The sequence below is a fragment of the Phascolarctos cinereus genome, unplaced genomic scaffold (genome assembly GCF_003287225.1).
Source record: "Phascolarctos cinereus isolate Bilbo 61053 unplaced genomic scaffold, phaCin_HiC Scaffold_7;HRSCAF=346, whole genome shotgun sequence".
In the NCBI taxonomy this organism is placed as follows: Eukaryota; Metazoa; Chordata; class Mammalia; order Diprotodontia; family Phascolarctidae; genus Phascolarctos; species Phascolarctos cinereus.
The window spans coordinates 171860490-171888315 of NW_027556180.1; the positions used below are offsets into that span (position 1 = coordinate 171860490).

Here is a 27826-nt window from a genome sequence, read left to right on the forward strand (position 1 = left end):
GAATCAAAGATCTGAACTGAATGAACCTCAGAGGCCATCAAAGTTCCGAGAAATAGTAGGTAGGCACCAGGGGTGAGACTGCATTTCCAAGCCTAGCTATATTTCCATCTGAGTTAGAAAACCAGCCTAAGGGTCTTGAGCTTGCCTAGAAAGCTCGAGAAGGGAAGAAAATACTTATCAATGTCTACTAGGGATGTAGTTTATTAGCTGTTCTAAAAGCAAAATAAATTGAGGTTATATAAGGCTGAACACCACAACAAACCATCCATCATCTGGTTGTTTACAGATGGGGGTAGGAGAGAACCACTTCTGATTTTTAGGCTTTTCCTCATACCTCAAGTCGTGACTAATTTTTTTTTTGTTTAATTTCCCTTTGAAACACTGTCATCTGGTACTACCAATATTAATGCCATTTTCTAGGCTTCCACTGTGATTTTGCATATATAAAGAACCTCTGCTTTCAAGTACTTAAATTTAACCCTGAAATCCCTTGCCTAAATTATCCTATAGTAGAATTCTGAATGTGCTAGGATATATTAGAGAGGGGGGAAAAAAAAAGAAAAAACCCTGCTATTCCTTTCTTTTAACAAAGAATAGGATTGGACACTCACCTGTTACAAAGACACCTCATATCCAAATGTCAAATATTAAATGACATTGTTGATCTTCCAGATTTGAGAACAATAATAATAATGATGATGATAATAGCAGCTGGCATTTACATAGTGCTTTAAGGTTTGCAATGTGATTTACAAATATTACCTCATTTAATCATCATAACAACCCTCTGAGGTAATGCTTTTATTATCCCCATTCTACAATTGAGGAAATTGAGGCAGACAGGGTAAGTGACTTGCTCACATAGCCAGTAAGTATCAAAGATGAAATCCGAACTCAGGTCTTCCTGACTCCAAGTCCAGTGTTCTTACTCATAGCACCCCTTAGCTGCTAGTGGGAAGAAATGAAATTTCTCTCCAAAAGTACAGAAGAAAAAGGAAGGTAGGTCCATATCTACCTTCTAAACTTTCACAAGCAGATTTATTCTCAAGAGGCAATGATTGAACTTCCAGTCAACTGCTATCTACTTCACTATACCCAAGTAATTATAACTGACATCTTAGTATCTTAAAAATATTGATTGATTATATGTAAGCTGAGAAGAATGATGTAGTAGATAGAGAGCCACCCTCAAAGCCAGAAAGACCTGAGTTCAAGTCTCTCCTCTAACATATACTGGTTGTGTGACTCTGGGCAAGTCTCTTAAACATTTTGAGGCTCAGAGATATTAAACAAGTTAGTAACAAGCTTTTTGTGCCTCCAGACAACTCTCTATGACTGTGAATTATAGAAAAAGAACCAATCTGCATTGGAGGGAGTTTCCTCACCCAAGAGTCCAATAACAATGAGATTATGTATCTAGTTCCCTGTGCCTATCCTAAGTGACAAGTAGGCACAATTGGATGTATAGGGTGTATTTTCTATTTTTTCAAATGCTACTAAATGTGCTTGTGAATTCTGAAGACCAAAAACATATAAGCTGCAACAAAACGAATGGCCAGAAGTCAATACTTCAGTTTTCTTGGGCTTCATCTTTCCATAGTACACCCACATCTTAGTCAAAGTGATGGAAGACCCAAGACTTAAGAACTGCTGATTGCGCTTGATTAATACCATAACTCTTAACACAGATTTCCAGATACTTAAAGGATTTCCACTATCAGTTCTTAATCTTTCTGTTAGGTTGGGACACTGACAGCGGTAGCTCCCAATAAACCAGGTAGGGCTGTAAACAAGCAAGATGACAGTACTAGAATAGAGGTTTGTAACAGAGGTACTAGAACAAGAAAACAGCCTCGACTCAAGAAGTAAATGAGTACTGAACTGAGCCACTTTTCAATTGCAGGCAATCAGAGAAGAGCCAGAAGTCTCAAAATAAGCAGTGGATCTAAGGCAGACAGATAGTCAGGAGAGCAGAAAGAGATCAAGCACCCTCAGAGACAAGGGAAGTCTGGTAGAAAGGCAAGGCCTACTTCAAGCATGAAACATTTTGTATAATTCCTGCTAGAGGAAGAGCTAACAGATTGACTTCCCAGGATGCAGTAGCTGGTGAAAAGAGCAAGGAAGGGAGCAACAACTCACCATGCCTGTCTATAATCCTTGTTTCACAAAAGGCAGGCCCTTTAATTCTTCTCATTTCTCTGCCATCTCCACCCCCATCAAAAATAAATAAAATGTAAGGATCAGAAGCCTTGACATGCAACTTAAAAGCTTGACTTGACTTCTTTAGTTCAGTATATCTCCTACAGTTGCACCATTGCTTGATATAAGGTCAACCAAAGCATCCTTCTGAATAGTTTTAAAACACAGCAATCAGATGCTGGACCAGTCTGTCCATGAAAAAGGTTGTCATTACAAAGTTAATCCAGTAGACTTTAGAGGCAACTGCAAGTAACCTAAAGAACGGAATTCCCTAAGTCTAACATCCTAGGATCCTGTTTCAGCTTAGCTGTTCACAGATTCCAAGAGGGCTAATTCTGGAACCAAGATGTAGTTCTCTCAACCTAAAGTTCTGAGCAAATGGACTAGTACCCTTTTTAGGGAAGCAAGGTGAGAAGTAGAGGGAGACCTCTTGCTTTTTATAAAGGTTCTATCACTTGCTTTGTCCAAAAACTGACTGCTTCCAAAACACCCAAAGGAGAAAGGAAAATAACTTTTCAAAAAACATTCCTAGCTAAGAAAGAGGCAAAAGGAAGGAAGGGATTTCATTGCAAGGAGGGTTTGGGGGTGGGAGTAAGAGGCTAAATTAATCCAGGCATTTCGAATTATCTATTTACAATTACAATTGAAGTTTCAGAGAAAATATCACTTGATTCTTTCTTCTCTCTACCGTATTTTCTCTCTTTCCCTGTCTAGAATGAGTATGTGTCACTGGTCATGTTGTCAATAACAAGAATCCTTATAAAGAATCATCATGTACAGAATACTTAATGATAAGCTACACATCTTTATACCATTCTATTATATAGTTCTTTCATGCACTGGCACAATGGAAATGGTTGAGAATATACAAATACATATACACACAAACATAAGGTTTTTTTATAATTTTATAATTTTTATAATTTTTAATTTTTTAAATAAGAAGCTTGGAGTCATTAAAAAAACTACACAATTTCCCAAAGGCAATCTAGTCTACTGTCTTCCTCCTGTTCAGTTTTGGGCCAGCTCACTAGTTACAGAATCTACAAAATATATGAATTGATGGGCAAGAAAGGAAAGTAGGAAAGAAAAGAAGGAAGGAAGGAAAGGGAGGAAGGTGCAAAAAAGAAAGGAAAGAAAGAAGGAAGAATTTAATAGAAAAATTGGGACACTAATGCACTGTTGGTGGAGTTGGGAATTGATCCAACCATTTTGGAGAACAATTTGGAACTACACCTAAAAGTCTATAAAAATGTGCACATCCTTTAACTAGAGATACTACTAAGAGGTCTGTATTCCAAAGAGATCAAAGAAAAAGGAAAATTCCCCAATTGATTGTATGTACAAAAATATTTTTACCAGCTCTTTTTTTGGGGTAGCAAATAATTGGAAAATGAGGAGATGTCTATTCAACCGAGGAATGGCTGAATAAGTTATGATATATGATTGTGATGGAATACTATTGTGTTATAAGAAATTACAAACAAGATGGTTTCAAAAAAAACCTGGGAAGACTTATATGAACTGATGCAAAGTAAAGTGAGCAGAGCCAGGAGAACATCGTATCTAGTAACAGCAACATTGCACAATGAAAAACTGTAAATCACTTGAGAATTCTAATCAATGCAATGCTCAAAGACAATTCCATAGGACTTATGATGAAAAATGCCATCCACCTCCAGAGAAAGAACTGGAGTCTGAATTCAGATCAAAGCATATTTTTTAAACTTTTTTAAAATTTTTCTTGTTTGTTTTTTTTTAAATCTGCGTTTTCTTTTGCAACATGGCTAATATGGAAACATGTTTTGTATAACTTCATATGTATAGTCTATATCAAATTGCTTGCCTTCTCAAGGAGGCAGAGAGGAGCAAGAGGAAGGGAGAAAATTTGGAACAGAAAATTAAGAAAAAAAACTAATGTTAAAAAATTTTACATATAGTTGAAAAATATTTAATGAATTCAATGAATATAATAATAAATAAATATTCAGGGGGAAAAGATGGATCTAAAGGAAGTCCCTGAATCCTTAGCCTGAGTCAGAATATAATCAAAGACTTCAAAGGCTACTACTCCCTTGAGAGTGGAATAGCAATAGTTAGCAAACAACCATTCCAGAAATCAACGGGCAGCAGGTTTCCAGAAGGCACTGAGGGATCTCAGCTTCTTTGCTTGGTTAATAAAACCAATCATCCTTAGCGAATACTTCATAAATCTAAAAGTACCATGACATACAACTGTTCTGCTTCAAAGAAAACCTGATGTCAAACTTAACTTAGAAGTTAACCTACCAACACATAAAGTAAGTGGTTATTTACATTATAAACAAATTTTTGACTTTGCAAAATTCTCCTAGGGCTGCTTTAACTGAAAACTGGCCTAATGACTTTAAGTATTGATTTATTTCTTAACAAAGAACAAAATGTTTTTTAAAAGCATCATAGTGTGGTATAAAAGAAAGATCACTGTGGTCCCAGAGAACAGCTAATGGAATATACTCCCTCCATCATAGAAGAGAAGTAGACTACTGGAAGGGGAAGGGAAAAGAGGAGGGAATAAGAAATAATATGGCACCTACTATGTTCCAGGTATTGCTTGAGCATTTTACAAATTATTATCTCATTTGACACAACAATTCTGGAAAGTAGTGTTTTTATCATCCTCTTTTACAGTTAAAGAAACTAAGGCAAATACAGCTTAAGTGACTTAACTGACTAGGCTCGCACAACTGGTAAATGTCTAAGGCCAGATTTGTATTCAGGTCTTCCTGACTCTATGCCCAGCTGGGACAGACTACTGTATGGATTGTAAAATATAGTCTATGTATCTGGTGGTCTGTCCTCCCTCACTCTCTCCCTCCTTTCCTTCCTTCCTCCCTCTGTGTCTTCCTCCTTCCTTCCCTTTCTTCCCTTCCTTCCTCCCTTCTTCTCCTCCTTCCTCTCTTCTTCCCTTCCTTCCCTTCTTTCCTTCTTCCCTCCTTTCTTTCCCTCTTCACTTCCCTCCTTTCTTCCTCCCTCCCTTTCTTCTTCCCTCTCTTCCTCCTTCCCTTCTTTCCTATAATTTCATTGGCATAGGAGTATCAACACTTGCTCCACAATTTCCCGTGTGAGTACCCTGGGATTCTCAAAGTGTAAATGATTTGCCCAGGATGGCACAGCTAGTATGGGACAGAGACAGGACTTGAACCCAGGTCTTCGTGACTTTTAGGCCAGCTAGCTCTATCCATTATACCATACCACCTCTATATTACACATTTTTACTTTATTATTTTTCTTAGTCACAACTCTGAAGTGGGGATAGGAAATGACTATGACAAAGATAAAAGGCACCAATAAAACTTATTTTCAAATTTTAAAAAATTTAAATTAAATTTAAAAATTTTAAAAAAGAAAGATGCCTTATACCAAAATAAAGTCAAAATGAGTACATAATTTAGATACAAAGACTGATACTATAAGCAAACTAGGAGAGGAAGAAATAGTTTACCTATCAAATCTTTAGAGGAGGGAAGAATTTATGACCAAACAAGAGATAGAGAACATTATGAAATGTGAAATGGATGCCAATGATTACATTAAATTGAAAAGATTTTGCACAAACAAAGCCAATGCAACCAAGATTAGAAGGGAAACAGAAAGCTTGGAAACAATTTTTACAGCAAGTGTCTCTGATAAAGGCCTCATTTCTAAAATATATAAAGAACTGAGTCAAATTTATAAGAATCCAAATCATTCCCCAACTGATAAATGGTCAAAGGATATGAACAGGTAGTTTTCAGATGAAGAAATTAAAGCTATCTATAGACACATGAAAAAATGCTCTAAATCAGTATTGATTAGAGAAATGCAAGTCAAAATGACTCTGAGGTACCACATCACACTTATCAGATTGGCTAACATGACAAAACAGGAAAATGATAAATGTTGGAGAAGATGTGGGAAAATTGGAACACTAATGCATTGTTGGTGGAGTTGTGAACTGATCCAACCATTCCAGAGAACAATTTGGAACTATGCCCAAAAAGGCTATAAAACTCTGCATATCCTTTGACCCAGCAATACCACTCCTAGGTCTGTATCCCAAAGAGATAATAAAAACAGAGAAAGGATCCACATGTACAAAAATATTTACAGCAGCTCTTTTTGTGGTGGCAAAGAATTGGAAATTAAGAGGATGCCCATCAATTGGGGAATGGCTGAACACATTGTGGTATATGAATGTAATGGAATACTATTGTGCTATAAGAAATGATGATCAAGGTATACTTCAGAAAAACCTGGAAAGACTAATATGAACTGATGCTGAGTGAAATGAGCAGAATCAGGAGAATGTTGTACACAGCAACAGCCACATTGTGCAATGTGACTGACTTTGATAGACTTAGCTCTTCTCAGCAATGCAAGAATATGAGACAACTCCAAAAGACTCACAATGGAAAATGCTACCCACATCCAGAGAAATAAGTATGGAGTCTGAATACAGATGGAAGCATACTATTTGCTCTCCTTTTCTTTTGTTGTTTTGTTTTATTCTTTCTCATGGTTGCTCCCATTAGTTCTAATTCTTTTTTACATCATGACTAATGTGAAAATATGCTTAATATGAATGTATATGTGGAGTCTATATCAGACTACATGCAGTCTTGGGGAAGGAGGAGAAGAGGGAAGGGGAGAAAAAAAGCTCAAAATCTTATGAAAGGTAATGTTGAAAACTAAAAAGAAATTAATTATTAAAAAAATAGAAAGGAAGGAAGGAAGAAAGAGAAAGAGAGAGAGAGAGAGAGAGAGAGAGAGAGAGAGAGAGAGAGGAGGGAGGAGGGAGGAGGGGGGGAGAGAGAGAGAGAGAGAGAGAGAGAGAGAGAGAGAAGAGAGAGAGAAAGAAGAAAGAAAGAAAGAAAGAAAGAAAGAAAGAAAGAAAGAAAGAAAGAAAGAAAGAAAGAAAGAAAGAAAGAAAGAAAGAAAGAAAGAAAGAAAGAGCAAGCCTTGGAATGGAGGTCAGGACTCCTGGCGACCAGTTTCAGCTCCACCACTAACTAGTAATGTGACTTTAGTCTGGTCAGACAATTTCTTTGGGCTCAGGCTCCTCATCTGTAAAATGAGATATCTGGACTTAGATGATTGATCACTCAACAAGCAGAGGAAGGATCCAAACCTAATATAGTGGCAGATGTGGAACAAAAACCAAGGTCTCTTTGCCTTTCCATCCAGTGTTTTTTCTTTTATTAAAAAAAAACAACAACCCAAAAACAAACCACATTTTTTATTAGAACCAAATATGGACATTTCAATAGCACATAAAGGACAGAAAAATGATTGCATATGAAACTCTGAACCTCTATTTATATTAAAAAAAATCAACATGACAGTAAAATAATTCCCTATTTTTTTTTTAAAAATGTATTGCTATACATATTTTTGTTCATGAGTCCTTTCCTTCTGTCTTTGATCTCTTTGGGGTATGTGCCTAGCAGTGGTATCTTTGAGTCAGTGAGTATGCACAGTTTAGTAACTTTTTGAATATAGTTCCAAATTACTTTCTAAAATGATTGGATCATGACTAATATGGAAATATGTTTTACATGATTTTACATACACAACCTATATCAAATTGCTTACCATCTTAGGGAGGGGGGAGGAGAGAGGAGAGGAAAAATTTGGAACTCAAAATTTTATAAAAATGAATGTTAAAAATTGTCTGTATGTGTAATTACAAAAAAAAAGTGCTATTTTAAAAAATAAAATGGTTGTCTCAATTCACAGCTCCTCCAACACTGAATTAATATGCCTGTCCTAAAGCCCCTCCAACAATTGAAAAAGAAGACAAAAAAGGAAAATAGCAATCGGATGGGTGTGAGGTGGAAGCCTAAAGTCAGTTTAATATGCATTTCTCTTATATTTTTACATAGCTGTTTATAACTTGCTTTTCTCCTTTTGAACACTGCCTATTTATATCCTTTGAGTATTTATCTATTTGAAAATAGCTGTTGCACTTACATGTTTATATGAATCTTCGATATCAGATCTCTAGGAGAGAAATTTGCCACAAAGATGTTTCTCTGTTGTTTCTTTTCTAATTCTAACCGCATTGATTTTGTCTGTGTTAATCAATTTTCCAATTATCCATTTTATTTTTTATGATCCCTTGTTTGGTCAAAAAGTTTCCTCCTATCTATAGTTCTGAAAAATGTCTCATTCCTTTCTTCTCTAACTTGTTTATGATATGACCTTTCATATTTAGGTCAAGTATTCATTTGGACTTTATTATAAGATGAGAGATGTTTGAATCAATGAATCAGTGAATAAATGAAAAGTATCTGTTTAAGTGCTTACTATGTACCATTCAGCAGGGATATGAATTTCAAATCAAAACAGCCTCTGTTCTCAAGGAGCTTGCTTACGTTGTAATGGGGGAGACAACACACATAGGGAAATGTTGGTCAGGGAAGGAAGTTTTAGTCTAGGGCAGTGGTGAGGAATCAGACCTGTGGCCCTTTAAGTCCTTTTGGGCCACACTTGAGGGCCTAGAGGCTGCAGATTCCCCACCCCAGATCTAGGGAGTCACAAAAATTGTGAGTGGAAAAATAAGGCAGTCCACTGTCATGCCCTTTCCCAAAGACAATGGTGGTATTGATGTGATTACAGTTCTTACGGCAGGAAGTGAAAGAGGCTTGGGGGTGTGGGAACAAGGGGAGACTCAAAGTGATGTGGCTGGTCAGAAAATGACCAGGGTAAATCGATGAGGATGTGTGGTCCCTGGGAGTGAACTGAATGGCTTAGCTTCTAGCAGGCATGGTTCTTGGTGGTACAATCTGAAAGGTCAAGCAACACTAGCATCTAAAGATTCTTGACTTTTTTTGTGCTTCCATAACAATTTTGTTTTATTTTATCTATTACTATAAAATAGTGCACAGGTAATTTGAGTAACATGGAACTAAATCAGTAAATTAATTTAGGTAGCACATTGTCCCTTTTATTAGCACAGTTAAATCATAAACACTCAATCTGTCTTCAATGATTTGTCTTCCTTTAGTTCTGTAAAGAGAATATCATGTAATTATAGTATTCATATAATTCCTGTGTATATTTTGAGAGGCAACCTCCAAATATTTTATTTATTCTGTATTTGTTCTGAATGGAATTTCTTTTTTTTTTCTCTTCCTGCTGGAAAGAATTGGTAACATACAACTTCTAATTTTTGTGAGTTATTTATACCCTGCTACTTTAGTGAAGTTATCAATTGCTCTATTTAATTTTAGTTGACTCTCTAGGGCTATCTTCCAGTGTTCTTTCCACTCTGCTGCTTTGCCTCAAATACATATTCTTTCTCAAAAACAAAAACAAAAAACTAATGTCCTGTAGTCCCGCTTCAGAGTTTCTAACCCTACTCCCTCCCCCACCTACAACTAGACTCCCAGCCTTATGAATTCAAATGATAGAAAAGAATGTTTTGGCTGCCCGGCCAAAGGGCCTCAGAAATCTTGGATTCTGGCTGTGGTCTACAATGGCTTGCTTCCTTTCTCCTCTCTCTGATTCATTGATACAGTATTATGTGTCCTTGGGCTGGGAGCAATAGGTTCTTTAGCTTCCTTGTTGATGAATTCTTATTCCAAATTCTCTTGGCACCAATCCCCTTTCCCTAGCTGCTGTGTATGTAAGGAGTCTCTTGCTTCAGGGTAGTAACAACAACATCCAATGGGAGCAAAATAATCAACTTCCACTCCCAGGGCAAGCGGTGCTAAGGAATGCCACCCCTGGGAAAATACCTGCAGTTCTCTGAAGTTCTCTAGCAGGACTGACAAGTCATGGTTTCACATTCCTTTCCTGGGTAGCTGATAATACAAGCATTGGCTTTTGAAACAAATGAATAGGTTCTTTTTCACACATTTCTGATCAGCACTTAATTAAAGTACATAATTCCAGAGAGACAAGCTAATGCCCAAAGTAGTGGAAGAGATCAAATGGATGAAGAGTCAAACAATAATATACATGAAAAGCCATTCTCCAAAAGATAAATGGTCAAAAGATACAAACGAACAATTCGCAAAAGAAATGCCAATGTAGCAACTATATGAAAGATGGCACTCCTGTTTAAGTTGGCTCACTACATTTCAATGCTTATAAATCCTGGCTTTTGGTCTGGCTAAATTTAAAAAAAAATGCTTTCATTAAGGTAACCGTGGGGAAGAGTAAATGTTAGGAGAGTAAATGTTACGTGGACATGCTCATAATTTAAAAGTCTGTGGTTTTTTATGAGTCAACAATTTGATCTATTTTCAAAAAGTCAGTATCATACTTATATTCCCTCTTCTCAAGCTACCAACTTTCCCCTTCATCATCTTATCCTCACCTCTAACAGATACTACTGCCAATAATTAATACCTTAAAATAACTGTGGTCTTCCTTATACGTCTTTTTTTTTCCAGTTTTCAGTATGAAAACTCATTTTCCGAATCAAGAACTGCTGTCTTTCAGTATGAACAAACACAAAGCTTCACGTCATATACACAACTGCTTCTTTTCAACATGTCAAACAATAATATAAAATAAAAAGCCATTGCTCCATAGATAAGTGGTCAAAGGATATAAAACAGACAGTTCTCAAAAGAATTGCCAACTTAGCAACTGTGTGAAAGATAAGCACTCCACTCTAGCCATGAGCTCTACAATCATCTCTGCTAAAGTCTAGTCATCTGAAGCACCTTGCCACCTATGCCAAAGAGGACAGCCTGGAAGAACTTTGACCCTGAGGGCCATAGCCCTGATTGGTGGGTGCCTCTCCCATGCTTCACTTCAATCTCTCCTCTCTGGTCATTTTCTCTAAGCCCTTGCCAATAGCTTTTGTCATCAAGTGCCTACAGATCTTTTTTTAGCCCTGTCCTTAGCTCTAGAGCCATGAATCATTGTTCCTGAATGTGCTGCGTCGATCTATTCCCAAAGGGTCGCACTCATCATACCTGTAACTTTCCTAGCCAAAGTGCCACTTCCTGACCATGATTCCCTTATATGTATTGGCTTCCCTATAAGAATATAAGCTTCTTGAGGGTAGGCATTGCTTTTGTAATTGTGTCCCTAGTGCTAGGCACATTTGATATTAAGAGGCTTTTCTTTCATTGCTTCATTCGCTATTCCAAAACATTAATAAGAGAAAGGAAAATCATAACAACATTGAGGTTCTTCTCCTCATCCTCAGCAAATTGTAAATATTGTTATAGTTATGGTCTTTGTTGTTGTTGTTTGTCCTCTGTTCTCAAAGAGGACTATGACATCAGGAAGGTCATGCCATGACTGGCAAGTGAATTGGATTTAAGTGAAGGAGGGCTATGCAAAGTCACCAGCCTCACTCTCTCCTCCAGAACCATCCGGTTACAGTGGCCAAGATATTGATCTGGACGACTAGAGATGGATCCAGATGCAGTGGGAGCCCCTCGCCTTTTTAAGTTAAGGTCTTTCCCAGGTCTCAGTTTGACTCCCTACTAAAAGTCTTTTGCAGTTGGTGTTTCCTAAGTGCCTATTTAGGGAAGCATTTTCCAGTGTCTTGCTTAAAGGAAGAACACACCATCAGGCAGACACATCCTGGCTGAACATGGAAACATGCATGAAAGGACAGGTGACATGTGGGGACCAGGACAGACACATGGTACCCTAATGTGCATGGACAAAAGACCAAAATGCAGGGACCAGGTGGGAGGACTGAAACCAAGGACTCCTCCCCCTCAGCACTGGAGGTCTCAAAGCAAGCCTCAGTCCAGCAGTGGTGGTAGCTCTCTCTGCTTTTACTTGGAGGATTTTAAGGGTTTTGTTTTGTTGGGGGTTTTTTTGAGGGGGGGGAGGCTACAGAGTGCTGGTATGGTTTCTTTTTACAAGAAATACACTTGAAACAAAGAGGGAAACACAGAATTAAAATAAGGGACTGGAGCAGAAACAGTTATACCTCAGCTGAGATAAAGTCAATATTGGAGAGGTTGTGGAAAGGCGTTCATAGTAATGCACTATTGGTGGGTTGACCCAGAAATACCAGTGCAGGTCATATACACCAGGAGGTCAACAATAATAAGGAAGGTACTATATACAACAAAATATTTATGGCAGCAAAGAATTGGTAACAAAACGAATGCCCACCAAGTAGAGAGTGGCTGGACAAACTGCAGTAGACGACTACAATGGAACATTACTATACCATAAGAAATTATGAATATGATGAATTCAGAGAAACATGGGAAGGTTTACATGAGTTGATGAAAAATAAAGTGAGCAGAACAATGAAAAGAATATATACAATGAATATCACGATGTAAGCAGAAAGAGTGAATAGCAATGGCTGAAATTACACTGAAATTATAATGACTAAACTTGAACCCAAAGAAGAAATACAAGAATGTGCCTCTCTTTTTCTTTGCAAAGATACATTCCTAGAAGTGTAAAACACTATATAGAGTATTAGACTTGGTTGAAGTATTAGTTAGCTTCGCTGATTGGTTTTCTTTTCCTTTTTTTGTATTCTTTCTTATAAGAAACTGTCTGGGAGGAAATATATTTTTGTATTCTTTCTTATAAGACTGTCTGGGAGGGAATATATTAAGAAATATAAATGAATAAGATATCAATAAAAGACTTTTTAAAATGAGCTCCAGATCATTCCTATAGAATACAATGAGTTTTCATCAAGCCAGATTTCTCAAAGTGCATCCAGAATTGCTATAGTCCAACAAATCTGTGCTCTGCTAAAGTTATGCCAAAGAGAATAAATAAAATTTTTGAAGGTTCCTTTTAAGCCACACTTAAACTGGAAGATATAAGACATTTAAGTCTTTACTACCAAGACTACAGCCATAATGCAATAGCATACAGTTTTTAATTTATAATTCTCAATTTATGAAAGTTGCAGATCAGATCTTTTCTTTCCAAAGAAATGGGGTATTCATGTCCAGGGCCATTCTTTTGGACTCAGTAGGAAGGGGAACACTGGGCCTAGGGAAAGTGACAATACTGTGCTGGTAAATGTTTAACAACCAGCTCTCCAGAGGAAAAAAAATAGATCATGATATACTTTTAGGTTTAACCTGTATTATTAACATTTTCTCCACCAGCTTCTCAAGACTAGATAATCAACAAAAGAATAAATCAAGCCCTGATTTTTAGTGTTTGTTGATGTCCAGGTAAAAATGCTCAAGGCTAGCTAGTTCAAGCTGGTTCTCTCACACCACTGACATCCTACACCCCTGACTACAGCCCCACCACACACACACCCCTCCAAAAAAAAAAAGGAAAAAGAAAAGAAACACTTCATCCAAATGAAATCAGGTTAAGATGGTACCCAGGAAAGCCTAGAAAGGCAAAAGAAGTGACAAATAGGTCCAGACCTGGGGGTGGGAGTTAAGGTAGCCCCTACCACTTTGTCTTGGGGAGGAAGGGATGATGGAATAATTGTTTATTCCATTAAGCTCTATATAAGAACCTATGATCTTTCTGGCATCAAAAAGTAGCACTACATCCTTCTACTGCTGACCACCTCCCTGAGTCCAACTACCAGCACTATTAGGAGAAGGGAGGATAAAGAAAGGGAAAACAGGATAACTGCCATAATGATGAAAATATATCTGTGAGCAGAGCCATACTTTCAGGCATATATTCATCTATAGGAAGATGAACAAAATGGTACAGAGGGAAGAACATTAGATTTTAAGTCAGGGGACTTCTCCCCCCCCAATTAAAATTCTAGTTTGATTAAATGTCTTGAATCTTCTAGGTTTTGGTTTCCTTATCCTTTTAAAGGTGAGGGTTAGATGATCTAACTCTTAATCCTAATAGTTTTTCTTTTGCTATTAATAATTTTTAAAATATCACATTTCTTTGGGGGGGGCCTGAACTAACAAAACCACTCATACAAAATGGACTGCCATTCTTACAGATGATGGTAATAATCACATATTTTTAAAATTTTTATTTCATTTTCAGGGCTGAATTATCTCTCTTACGTTCCCCTCCCTCCTCATCCCCATTACAGAAAGCAAGCAAAACAAAGCCCATTACAAACACATATAGTCAAGCAAAACAAATTCCTCTTTTAGCCATGTCTAAAAACAAAAACTATAACTCAATCTGCACTCTGAGTACATCATTCCTTTATCTGAAGATGAGAAGCATGTTTCATCTTTAATAATCATTTAAAATTGTTGCAGTATATTAACCCAATTGCTTTTCTTGTAATTCTTGAAATAAATTTCTCTTCTTGAAAAGGATATTGAGAGGGAAATAAATAATACTTCTCAGAAACTAGAGAGTGGCCTGCCTTAGAGAAGGTCCAGTGCAATATCATTGTATAACCAAAAGGAGAGAGGTAATTCCTTCCTCAAACCCCAAAATTCATGTCAGTCACCATCTTAAGAAGAAGACAAAGACATTCAATCTACAGAGTTGGTATTTGCGTGCTCGGAAAAAGTCAAAATGTGCAATGTGATAAGTCACTTTTGACACTGGGAGGGGGGAAATCTTTCTTTATAAAATAAAAATTCTAGCTCTTAATCATTTTATTCAGACCATCACAAAAAAAGAAAAACTCTGTCCTAAATAGAACATATTCAACCAGCATCTGCTAAAGCTCTGTTGTTTTAAAATTCTCTCCCCACATCTCTCCCATCTCTACCTCCCCACCCCCCACAACAAAGAATCTTCTCTTTTAACAACCTACAGTAAGTGTATGGAAAAACTTCTTTAAGAAAAAGGAGAAAATCATTCTTTTGTGTCACCCACAACTCATGATTTCACATTTACTCAGACTATTGGGCCCAGCTAACCTAGCTGCACTGAAAGACTTTTCTTCCCCAGAGGCAAAGGAGAATGGATTGTTGCCAGATGTTCTGGACTCCACCCTTATACTTCACAAGGAAGACTGGGAAGTATCATCTGATTTGACTAGTATTGGCCTGTTGAACTAGGCGTCTCAAAAGCTTAAAGAAAACAGAATACAACTTAATGCTTTAGAACTACAAAACACAGATTCAAATCCTTTTTAAAAAAAAATCAACAGTAACTTTCTTACACAGACTATTCAGTATATCCTCAGTCTCGAAAGCCAAGTAGTATTTGCAGCTGGAGATATTTAAGAGGTTGGGTGGAAACATTTAAGTGACGTAACTGAAAGCTACTACCACTCAGAAAAAAAAAATAATTGAAAAGAAACACTATCAGTAGCATCTTCCTTGGAAACCAAGGTTAAAAACTGTGATTGGGTCAACTTTATTTATTCAAGAGCTGATTATTCAGTTTGTGGACTATTAGTCCCGTTGATTTTTCCTTCCTAATGTCCCATCCATCCCTTCCCTCTTTCCTTCCATGGCTACTTCTACCAGACCAGAATCTTATCACCTCACATCTTAATTACTTCAATCATTTCTTCCTTTTCCTCTAGGTTATAGCTTCTTCAGTCCATCCTGCACAGCATGTCATTTTAGAAAAAAAAAAGTTTCCTCCAAAATAATCACTATTTTTTTCTTTTTTCTTTCTTTTCTTTCTTTTTTTTTTTTGGCTAGGCAATAGGGTTAAGTGACTTGCCCAGGATCACACAGCTAGTAAGTGTCAAGTATCAGAGGCCAGATTTGAACTCAGATCTTCCTGACTCCAGGGCCAGTGCTCTATCCACTATACCAACTAGCTGCCCCTACGATCACTATTTTTAGAAGTTCAAAGGATCACGCCAACATGGTGTAATCATTGGAGAGCTGGCCTCAAGGTAACCTAAGACACCTTCTCTGCAGCCTACAGACTTAAACTGCTCAGACGACTACAACAACAATAGTAGCAAAAGCAATCAACAGTTATGTGGCGCTTTCAGGTTTGCAAAGCGCTTTACATGTGTTAATGCATCTGATCCTCACAACAACCTATGAGGCGGGTGCTATTATCCCCATTTTACAGATGGGGAAACTGAGGCATAGAGCAGTGAAGTGACTCTCGCAGGGTCACATGGCTCGTAAGTTTCTGAATTCAGGTCTTCCTGACTCCAAGTTCTTCCATCTATCCACGGTGAAACTTAGCCGCCTAGGGCACTAGGATGTTAAGTGAATTAATTGTCCAGGGTCGTATGTGTTAGAAGCAAGACTTGAACCCTGATGCTCCTGGCCCTGAGGTCATCTTTCCATAAGACTATGCTGCTTCCTCCAGTTCTTTCCTCCTACAAAAAGTGCTGCTATGAATATTTTGGGGGATGTGTGTATAAAAGATAAACAGATAGATATGTGTATACATGTACATGTATATATGTATATATGCTAAGAAAATGGAGGAAATATCCATACCTTTTGGCTCAGAGACCTCACTACTAGGCGTTAACTTCAAGAAGGTCAATAATAATAATTTAAAAAGAAAAAGAGAGATATGCATGTGTGTATATACACACATATACACGGCCAAAATATGTGTACATATATGTAAGAGAAAGGCCATATAGGAATATGTATATTGTATATGTGTATATTTGTGTGTGTATCCTTTCTTTTTTATTATTGACTTTGAGATTAATGTTTAGCAGTGAAGTCTCTGAACCCAAAGGTATGGATATTTTCTTCACTTTCTTATCATGATTCCAAAATAATCATTCTCCTGTCCCCTCCTTTTATTATTATCAGACCATTACCATTCCTTATTGCTATCAATGAGACATGCAAGATCTTCCCCTCTTCTCATTTACTGCATCAAATATACTTTGGCCTTGAAAACCAAAAAAAAAACAAACCAGCTTCTTAGTACCATGTGTAAAGTAACTGTAGGCAGGCTTTAAGTGAAGCCTAGAGGGTGTCTGTGTAATGTGGGAGCCGTTTTCTGCTCTGGGGTTCAGCTTCCACCACTCCGCTTTGTGTTTTGCTTCTTCCTAGGCTCTCAGTTCTATTGCAGAAAGCTGAGGTTGCCAGATAGCCAGGTTCCAAAGAGGCGAGGTTTGAATGCGCTCTGATTTTGATTTCTCCTTCTCTAGGAACATACATGCTAGCACCGCAAAATAAATAAATAAATAAAATAAAGAAGAAAGGTAACAGTGCTGAAGTTGCTAATGGTTTTTGTTCAGAGTCTTCTCCAAGATTTATTAAATAAAATAACACAAGAAGTTGAACCTACACTACCGGGTATGTCTCCTATTAATAGTGTTTTTAAAAATATTTTCCTTGAAGCAAAACTATGAAAAAACACCTCTGAGAGAGTGATAAAATGCCAATTTCCTGCTCACAGCTTGGTTCAGCACCCCAGGCACATATGCCTTTATGAAATATCACGTTTATAATCAACACAAGGTTGTTGGGTTTGTATTTTTTTTCCTGTTCTTTTTAAGGTTCTGATATGTAAGCGGCACCATACTTCCAATTTTTTTCTTTTAGTGAGTTTCAGCAAGTAAATGCCTTTTTTTAAAGATTCAACGACATACTTCTAAACAATACACATGAAAACAATCAATAAATCTTCATGTCTACAGAGAAGGCTGCACTAAAAGCATATTAAGAAGAACTATTAGCAGCAACAAGACATATGGAGTAGAGGAAAACATGCTTTTGCCGTTCACTTTCGGGAGCAGGAGATCTTTAACAGTTTTCTATAAATTAAATATAGTAAATCATCAGAATTTGCTGTTTTCCCCACTCACAAGTCTCAATGTGCAAGAATACAACTCATCTGCTAAAATTCAAATTTAAAATAGCTGTTTTGGTGAAAACACACCAAACATTTCTAAACCCGAAGCTGAAATCAAGATTAAGTATCCTATGGCACGGTGGAAAGATTTAGAGGCAGAGATCCTGGACTCACATATCCTAGTCTTTGCTACTTAATACTTAGGTGATCTTTGGCAAATGACTTCACCTCTCCTTGATTCAGTTTCCTCTTCTGTAAAATGAAGTGGATCAACTAGGTGGTCTCTAACATTTCTTCCTACTCTAATTCTAGGATCCTACTAATCAACAATGAAGCTCTTCTTTGCTTTCTGAATGGCTTCACTGAAAACATCTCACTCAGGACCACTAAGGGTCGAATGAAGATCACACATCTCAGTGCCCCCATCTAACCCTCTTTAAAATAAAATGGTTTCCAAACTATGGTTTATGAATGTAAGGGGATACTATTATGCTATAAGAAATGATGAAGTAGATGGTTTCAAAGAGACCTGGGAAACTTGTATGAACTGATGCAAAGTGAATGAAGCAGAATCAGGAGGAAAATTTATACTATAATAACATTATCAAAATGAACAGTTTTGAAAGACTTAAAAACTAATCAACCTAATTAATGACCAACCATGAATCCAGAGGACCCGTGATGCAAAATGCTACCTGCCTCCTAACTAAAAGGTAATGAAAAAAATAAGCAAAATGAAATACATTTTTGATAGGACAAATATGGGAGTTTGTTTTGCCTGACTATGCATATTTGTTACAAGGATTTTGTTTTTCTTTTCTTTCTCATTGGGGAGGGGGAGGGAAAAGAGAAAGGGAGAGAAAATAAATGCTTGTTAACTGAAAAATAAGTTTAGAAATAAAATAAAAGGCTTTCTACCTTACTATTCTTTGAACTGTTCTCTGTCCACTGCCTTGTCAGATGCTAACATATCCAAATATAAATAAGGAGGCCTTGCTTGTAGTGTGGCCACTTTCCATTGAGCCAGCTGGAGCAGTCTGTTCCTGAAGGGTAAGCATCTGCCAAATGTTCAGGTGCTTCAATGAATCTGGTATGGGGAGGCTGGGAGTTAACAGTAAGGGAAAAGGGGAGGGGAGGGGAGAGGATAGATCAGATTTCTTCTTCTGGGCTCTTCACTGACAGCTCTCTCAGTATTCTGAGCAGCTGAAGGTTATACAGGGTTTGGGCTTGTAAATGGAAAGGCTGACGTGCCATTCTAAAAGTGGTCATTCTTAATTCCACTCTGTGTATGTGTGTGTGTGTGTGTATGTCTGCTTCCAGTCCTGGACACTCCTTCATCTCCTACTTCCATGTCATACCAGCCGCTCAGGGTTTCTAGATTACACAGCTAACTCCTCAACCTTCAGTCTGATTTATTTCTGGTCTTTCCTTCTGGATTCTTCTTTCCCCCAAAATAGATTGCTGACTTTCTTCAGGTCCCATATGTAGCCACTCAGTGATTCTGATGGCCTATCTAGAAAAACAGTTCTAATCACAACTCATGTCTTAGAGGGCTCGAAAATATAAAAAGCACTTTCCTAAGTTCTCTTATTCCCATTTTACAGATGAAGAAACTAAACCCCAGAGAAGCTAAATGATCTGCCTAACATTAAAGGGCTAGTGAGAGTCAGAATCAGGACTTGACCTTGGAACTCTGGAATGCCATATTAATACAGAGTATCTGAAAGAAAGTGATTTTTAGTCCAGAAACCTGGGTTTAGACTTGGTTCTTATCAGTTTGACTTTGGGCAAGCCACCTAAACTCTCTAGATTTCATATAAAATCTATATATATATAAATATATAAAATCTAAAATCTATATATAAATATATAAAATCTAAAATCTATAAAATAAAGAGTTTGACTAGAAGACCTCAAAGGCCTCTTCCAGGTCTAAATTATTCAATCCTAAATTTAGTGTTCTTTTCAAACACTGAAGTAAATGAAGGAATAGAACTCTTGTCACAGGACAAAGATTTTCCCCCTTCAAAACTGTTATCCATTTGAAAAGTTCACATTCAATATAGATTAATAAGGTGTTAAATTTATCCCATGTAGGATAAAAATATAGAGAAATATTTATATGGTCAAGTTGTCCAGTCTAAGGCTATGGTTCTTTATATATGTCTATTATTACTACTATTGTTGTTGTTATTATTATTTAGAGCCCAGTATATTGTGGCTGTTTCATGAAACAATCAGCAAATAGTTATTAAACTCCTATCTGTTTTTGTTTATTTGTTTGTTTTTTAGGCAATTGGGATTAAGTGACTTGCCCAGGGTCACACAGCTAGTGTCACGTTTTTGGTCTGAGGCCAGATTTGAACTCAGGTACTCCTGACTTCAGGGCCGGTGCCCTATTCACTGCACCATCTACCTGCCCCTTAAGTATGGGGGATACTGAGGCACTGGGAAATACAAACACAATGAAACAATTCCTACTCAAAAAGATTATACATTCTAATGAGGGAAATAAATATACTTTTAAAATACAGCATAAATATAAAGTTAATATCTACAAATATATACAAAGTTGTTAAATGTAAGGGAGGCCATTAGCCATTGAGAGAATCAGGCCTATTTATTATGACGGCTCAGCTCTAGAATTCACCCTAAGAACCATTTACATATTCCATCTCTCCATCCTATTCCCCACCACCATGCCTGCACCCCCATTCTGCTGAGTGAAAAAGCAGGGCAAAGACTGACATGGGTCAGATTTTTGTTTTTTTAGGAAAGAAAACAAAAGAACTGATTGGTATTATATAAAGCAACAAGATTTGTTACCATAGTGATTTCTCCACTATTTTGGTCCTGAAAACCTCTTCCTGGTCCAGGTTTACAGTACAGTAGCAATCCCTCATCTTGTTTGGCCCCGGATAAGTAGGAAGATTTTTGGCTTCTCCTGAAAGACAAAAATAAAATGCACACTTTTCTTAGCACAGAGACATTTAGTCCACATATTCATTTCCAATTCATGATACATTTGTTTCACACTAACCAGACAGCTTCCTTGTCTGAATGCTCACTGGTGCCTTATATGGCCTTGATTTCCTCATTACTGTAATGTGTTAATATCTAATAATAGAATCACGTGTTCCTGTTTAAAGTACAAGGTAGCACACTGCTATCAGTATTCCCTATTCTCAACCTATGGCAGAATTAAGTTATCTGACTTTAGTTTTACTAAAACTAGAACTAAATGCCCTTTTGCCTGACTAGATACAAGCTATGGAATTATAAACTACATCACCCTCCATCTCAAATTGAAACCTCTTTATTTACATTTCATATTTTAGTCGAAGAAGATGGAGAATGCAAAAGAGTGCTATATTAACCATTCTATCTACAAACCCAAACCACCATATTAGCCTTCGGCTCCTTGAAAGACAGAGACCTGTCAGTTAAAATCTCAGAAGAGGAAACCTGCTAGGCCCAATTTTTTTTTCTCCACCTTCACCTCCCAGTATCCACATCCAAATCTCACTGAAGCACCTTAAGATTTGGCAAGTATTTATACTTCAAGAGCAGACGTCTGTCTGGCCAAGTGCAAAGTGTCCACACTGCAAAAGTCCTCATTTACACTTTGTGTCTGCTTAAGGATTATTATCAGAATTCCTTGCACCAGGGTATTCTACTTGGGGAGGTGGGAGCGGGGTGGGAGGAGGAAAAAGAGGAGGGAAGTAGGAGGAAACAACACAGTTTATTTGTGAATGGAAAGAGAACAGAGATGAATGAAATTCAAGCAACAGTCACAAGGGTAGCTTTTTAATGGGACATCTGCCGTTCAGTGTAAGTCAGTTCTATTGCAACAAATGCCTCTTTCACTCTCTGGATTCCCAAAGGGCTTTGACACTAACAGAAGTCATTTTGGCTTCTAATGACATCTTGTGCAAAATGTCCTCGGCAGACACAGTTCGAAACACAACATGAAATGATGAGGGCTCCCGTACCATAGCTGCCTGACACACCATAGCAAAGGCAGGTTTCTGCTCAAAGCCTTCAACACCAACTAAGTATTCAGGCAGAAGCTGAAAAAGCACACATAGGACAAACCCGATTACATATTTTTCAGGCCTAGAGCTTTGGACCTTAGAAGATGAACACTTCAAAGCCAAAGCTGGAAATGGTCCCACCAACAGAGTCATCCTTTCCAAGTATTTCTGTTTTTGCAAATGTCCTTATAGTTCTAACAATTCAGCAGAGCTCTTTGGTTCTAGGATCTTCACACTGCCAAAGCCCTCTGTCCTTCACACATTTGAGGCAATCGTTTTGATTCTCTCTCCTCTTTTTTGTTCCTTCTGGAACTTTCTTTGAAACCACCTTAGAATGATAGGTTTTTGGTTTGTTTTTGCTTTTTAAGTTGGAAGGGATCTCAGAGGGAATCTGATCTGTGGAAAGTGAGGTCCAGAAAAGTCAAATAACTTGCCCAAGGTCACACAAATAATAAATGACCAATACAGGACTCAAACCCAAGAACTCAATCTCTAAATCCAATTGTCTTTCAACTGCCCTGAGTATGCTTTCACTTACCCCATTGCATTCAATGCAATACTCAACAAGCTTTTTTTTTTCCTGGAATAGAAACGTTGACTTTCTTCAGATCTAATCTATCTTCATTAAAGAATCAGAAAATCAGAAAATAAGAATTTTAGAGCTAAAAAGAAACTTACAGATCATCTCACTTTAAAGATGGGTATTTTTTTAAATGGTTATTTGAGTCATTCATCAATTGACCTTAAAAAGCAATTTAATTTCACTTTAAAGTTTTACTTTAACTCCATTTTTAAAATCTTTGTTATTCTGACTTAGCAAAACAGAGAATCAAAGCTTCTAAGTCTCAAACACATTCCAAATTGCATAGGTCATTTTTCGGCATACATTTTAAACTAGCTGCATGACTGAACAGCAGCTTGGTCTGTTGGATAGCATACTGGACGTTGGAGTTGGGAAAACTTGAGTTTGAATTCTGCCTCTGATACTTACTAGCTGTGTGACCTTGGCCAAGTCACTTATTCTCTCTTAGCCCCAGTTCCTTATCTGTAGGATGAAGGTGTTGAACAAGATGGTCTCTACAATCCCTTCCTGCTCTAAACCCATCATCCTGTGACCTTAAAGAGGGAACATACTGCTAATGAGCCCCAGTTTCCTCACCTAAAAGATGTGAAACATCATCATAAGGTAATTAAAGAATTATCAGAATTATCTCTGAAACTTACCTAAACAGGGACATTTTCATATTCCACTCTATTTTTTTAAAACCCAAGTCACACAGGAAAAGCCAATCTGTTAACAGGCATATGCATCAAAGCTAAACCCTAGGAAGTCGTTAAATGTCAAAAGACAGATTTTACGAAGGATTTGAAGCATGAAAAAGGTCACATATGCACGTGCATATACAGTATGTAATATATTCACAAGCATGGAATTATATAATCCTACTCTCAGAGGCTATAGCACAACACAGTGGAGTAAGAACATCTTTTGGAGTAAGAACAAGCATAGGACAGACACGCACAGAAGACACAAATGCCTAGAAATGGCAGATTGTATTTCTCTTATCCTGGGTCTACCCCCACAACCCTGTGACCAAGGGATCACAGGAGTGACCTACAAAGAATCATAGTAACTTTTTATAATTTCTAATTCTGCTTTTTTTCTTTTTAAGGATTAAATAATTTACTGATCTTTTTACCACTAAGGAAGCTGAATGTCCCTAATGTCTGAGTAAGGGCATTGATGTTGATAAAGCTTCGATTTAGCTCTCTTTTTAGAATTTAACCTTGGGGGGGGTGATAGGGAGCTAATTTCCTGGCCCCCCTATACTGCAACAAGGGGGAGGGGTGCAAAATGGAGCCCAAGTACGTTCAAGCACTTAGAGGCAAGTTGTTTCTTTAAAAAAAATCAACTCCCCGCCCCCCAAAAAAAGAACCTTTCTGAATATCCTAGAGACATCTTTAGTGAAGAACTCAGAACTGAGGCTTTGTTATGAACAAATGTTTTTATTTTTGACTCTTCCCCCTCCCTGAACTCCCACATCCAATCAGCTGCCAAGTCTTATGAAAATTACCCCTGAAATATCTATCGCATCCTGTCTCCTCCTCTCCATTCCCACTGTTACAACCCCAATACAAGTTCTCATTACCACCCACATGAACTATTAAAATAGCCTCTTAACAGGACTTTCCTATTTCCATTCTTTTCCCTAATCCCCACCTCAAACCAAACTGCTGTCAGATTAACCTTCTTAATTGGACAGATCTGCTCACATCATTCCTCCCTCATAATCCTTCAATCGTTTCCTTTATCTAACAAATAAATTTTAGTCTACATTCAAGGCTCTCCAAAATCTAGTACTATTCTCATTTACCAGCCTTATCTTATTTACTTGCCTTCCACACCAATACTCAACCCTTCAGTTAAATGGCATCATTCACTGTACACTCCACATCTTTCTTGGCATTGTTCCCTAAACCTCTACCAGGTGAAATCTTACCTATCTGAAGTTCAACTTAAAGGCTGCCTTCTCTACCAAAGTTTTCCTAAATCACTTCCCCCTCCACCCAAGCAGACAATATGCATTGAGAGAACTTTGTGTTTTCACCACTTTGCACCACTCATATATTTACCATGCATTGATTATCTTGTAATGTGGTTCTATCTGCCCACTATGTAGTAAGCCCCATGTGGGAAATCTGAACTTTGTATTTCCCGAAGTACTCCACATGTAGTAGGCACTTAACAATTGTTTACTGAACTGAAAAGGGGGGGGGAGGAAGTACCTAAAAAAAAAGTACCTATCATCTCTTTTGAATAGAGGTTTTTGAGTACTGATAGCCCACAGAGCCCCTTTACAACTTTTGAGACAGTCACTATTTAAATACGAAAATACTCCTTTGTTATAAGCTGGTATTCTTACTCCCTGATTTGCATCACATTATTTCCCTCTATTTATGCCAAGGTAGTTATATTCTGGTTCCTATGACAATGGTAACACCAATGAGGCTGGGTAATTAGTCTGAACCAAAATTAAAACCACTGAGCTTACACATGAGGGACAGAGGCAGTTGCTAGAACTGCCTCTGCATATCCACATCATTCCAGCCCTCCTATCTGCCTACTTACAAGAGCTTCTAGTGGAGGGGGACATTTTATTTTATTTTATGCTTCAATCTGAATTCAGACACCATCAGTTCTTTCTCTGGGGATGGATAGCATTTTTCATCATAAGTCCTTCAGTGTTGTCATGGATCTTTGTATTGACTGCTGATAATAGCTAGGTCATTCACGGCTAATCATCTTACAATACTCTGTTACTTTGTACACAGTACATTTCTCTTTGCATTAGCCCATGCAAAGTGTTTCCAGGTTTTTCTGAGAGCATTCTGCTCATCATTTCTTATACTACAAGAGTATTCCATCAGAATCACATACTTATTCAGCCATTCTTCAATTGATGGGCTTAGGAGGGGGACATTTCAACCATGACAAATACATATTAACACCTCATGCTGAGAGCTTCTTAGTAAGTGTTAGTTGAAGAGAGCGCTATCATCAGTGTGGGTATTTCTTTTTTCTACATTATACAAAATAAGAATTGACTGAACCAGTCTTGTCTATATTGATTACCTATACCATGAGATTTTTAAAAAGCTAGGTTTTTCTGTCTCTAATGACATTTTTTGAGGTAATCAGGATTAAGTGGCTTGCCCAGGGTCACACAGCTAAGTGTCTGAAGCTGGATTTGAACTCAAGTTTTCCTGACTCCACAGCTGTTGCTCTAATGACATTTTATGGGTTTTTTAAAAGCTTTCTTTTTTGGAGATTAGGTCAAATTACCGAACCTTAGAGATGAATGGAACCTTAAGAGATGATCTAGCCCAGTGTTTCTCAACTGCCATTTACATGGCAACTTTTTACCACCAAAAGTCTTGATTACTTAAAAACTGAACGTTTCAGAAATCTGAGTCCCCCTTCTCTATCTACCTCTTTGTTTCTGCTTATGGTCCACTTTATCCACACTACCTCCTCCTTTCTCCTTAAGACACTTAGAACCTAAGAGCTGAAGTTACATAGGTTGAAACAAGTCAACAGAGTTGCCCAGTATGAGAGGACATGAATGAACTATGATCTGCATTGTTTTTCACTTGTTTCAGCCATGTTCAACTCTCTATGACCTCATTTAGGGGTTTTTTTGGCCAAGATACTAGAGTGGTTTGCCATTTCCTTCTCCAGCTCATTTTACAGATGAGGAACTAAGGCAAACAGGGTTAAATGACTTGCCCTGGATCACACAGTTTTTAAGTGTCTGAGGCCAGTTGGGAGTATTTCAATCCAAAGGATCACAAAACTGTTGAGACATGGCACAGTAGTCATGGGAAGATCATTGGATTTATTTAGAGTCAGGAGAACTGGCTTCCAGTTTCATCTCTACTCATTATTACCTGAGTGTCCTAGGCAAAGCATTTAACATCTCTGGGCCTCAGTTTCCTCATCTATAAAATGAGGGAGTTTATGCAGATGACCTGTGAGGTCACTTTTAGCTCTAAATCTTTGATCCTACAAGTACCTTCACATCATTAACTTATAGGAAAATACACTTTGGTTTCTTTTGAAAAGCCAAGCTTCGAAATATTTTCATGGATGCATAAAGCACAATCCCTAGGATGTACAACCACAGCTCTCATAGATGAGGTAGAACATTCATTTTAAATTATAGACACAAGAAAGGCACCATGATATAGTGAAAAAGAGAGCTGGGTTTGGAACCAGAGGATTCAATACCTGGTCTTCCACCTACTGCCTCACTACACTTACTAGACTTACCTTATTACACTTACTATGTGATCTTCCATGACTCACTTAATCTTTTGGACCTCAGTTTCCTCATCTATAAAATGAGAGGGGAGGAGCAGATGAGCTCTGATGTCCCTTCCAATTCTCTTATCTATGAAACAACGAAACATTTGAAAAAAAAAAAATAACAGTTCTTACTGATTTACTAGAGGAAGTGGTAAGAAGAGGGTGGAGAACAACACATATACCTAATCAAAAGCATGAGTTTAAACATAAACAATCAGCGAGGGGAAGAGAAAAAGACAACTCAAGTTTTCTATGTGCTGATATTCAATTATAGGCAAGTAGGACTGCAGCACAGGAACCAAAACAAACATTATAATCTGAAAGGGCATCATGCATAAGCTATCATTAGCAATAATTCACTTTGTTACAGTTGCATGCCTACATATCCTGTCAGCAAGCTAACTTAACAAGTATGACAGGAAGACAAAACAAATGAAGAGGGGGAGCCCAGATTTCAAGTTTGAAGTGGAACTGTGCCCAGGCCATTGAGGGATGTGAGAAAGAGTCACGACCTTCTTGGACACATTTCTCCCTCCCATGGATACAGACTTAGCAAACAGCCTACAAAAGCATATCCTGGCAGTAAGGTATTTTCATTTATACTCCCTGAAGAAGAAAAATATCATATTCAGATCCTCATATGATAAAATAATAAAAGAGAAAACACAGGTACTTTTGACAATCAAAACAAGTCTGGAATACAACTAGACAAAGAATCCAAACACTGCTGCTTCCATCCACCACAGAGGATTGGGGTTCATTAACATCATGTTCTCTGCTTCCACCTGTCACATGCTGAAGAACTGGAATTATTATTTACAACTTCTCAACACCCCACCAAAAAAAAGAACAAATACTTGTACTGAAGTGTGTATAAAGAGAAGAGTAGGGGGAAAGGGAGGGGAGAAGCTCTAAACAACAGACTTATTCTCCCTCTTAGGTTTTCAGTTTGAAGACAGTATATTCTAGTGGACATAGATGAACGCTCCAGGGCTCATGAGTAACTAGGATAATAGATTTGGAAATGGTAGGGAAATTAGAAGGTCATTTAGTTCAAACCTCTCATTTTATAGACTAAAAACACTAAGGCCTTGGAGCAGCCTCAGTTATGACT

At 37.6% G+C, this 27826-nt stretch overlaps 1 protein-coding gene across 2 annotated transcripts in view; it reads right to left on the reverse strand.

Moving 5' to 3' along the window:
- Positions 1–27826, reverse strand: part of RASA3 (RAS p21 protein activator 3) — a 289853-nt gene that overhangs the window by 173397 nt on the left and 88630 nt on the right. For both annotated transcript variants that reach the window (XM_020965141.2, XM_020965140.2), the window contains exon 2: positions 20638–20755. In XM_020965141.2, the coding sequence (XP_020820800.1) occupies positions 20638–20755 (118 nt within the window). The remainder of the gene's footprint in view (positions 1–20637; positions 20756–27826) is intronic.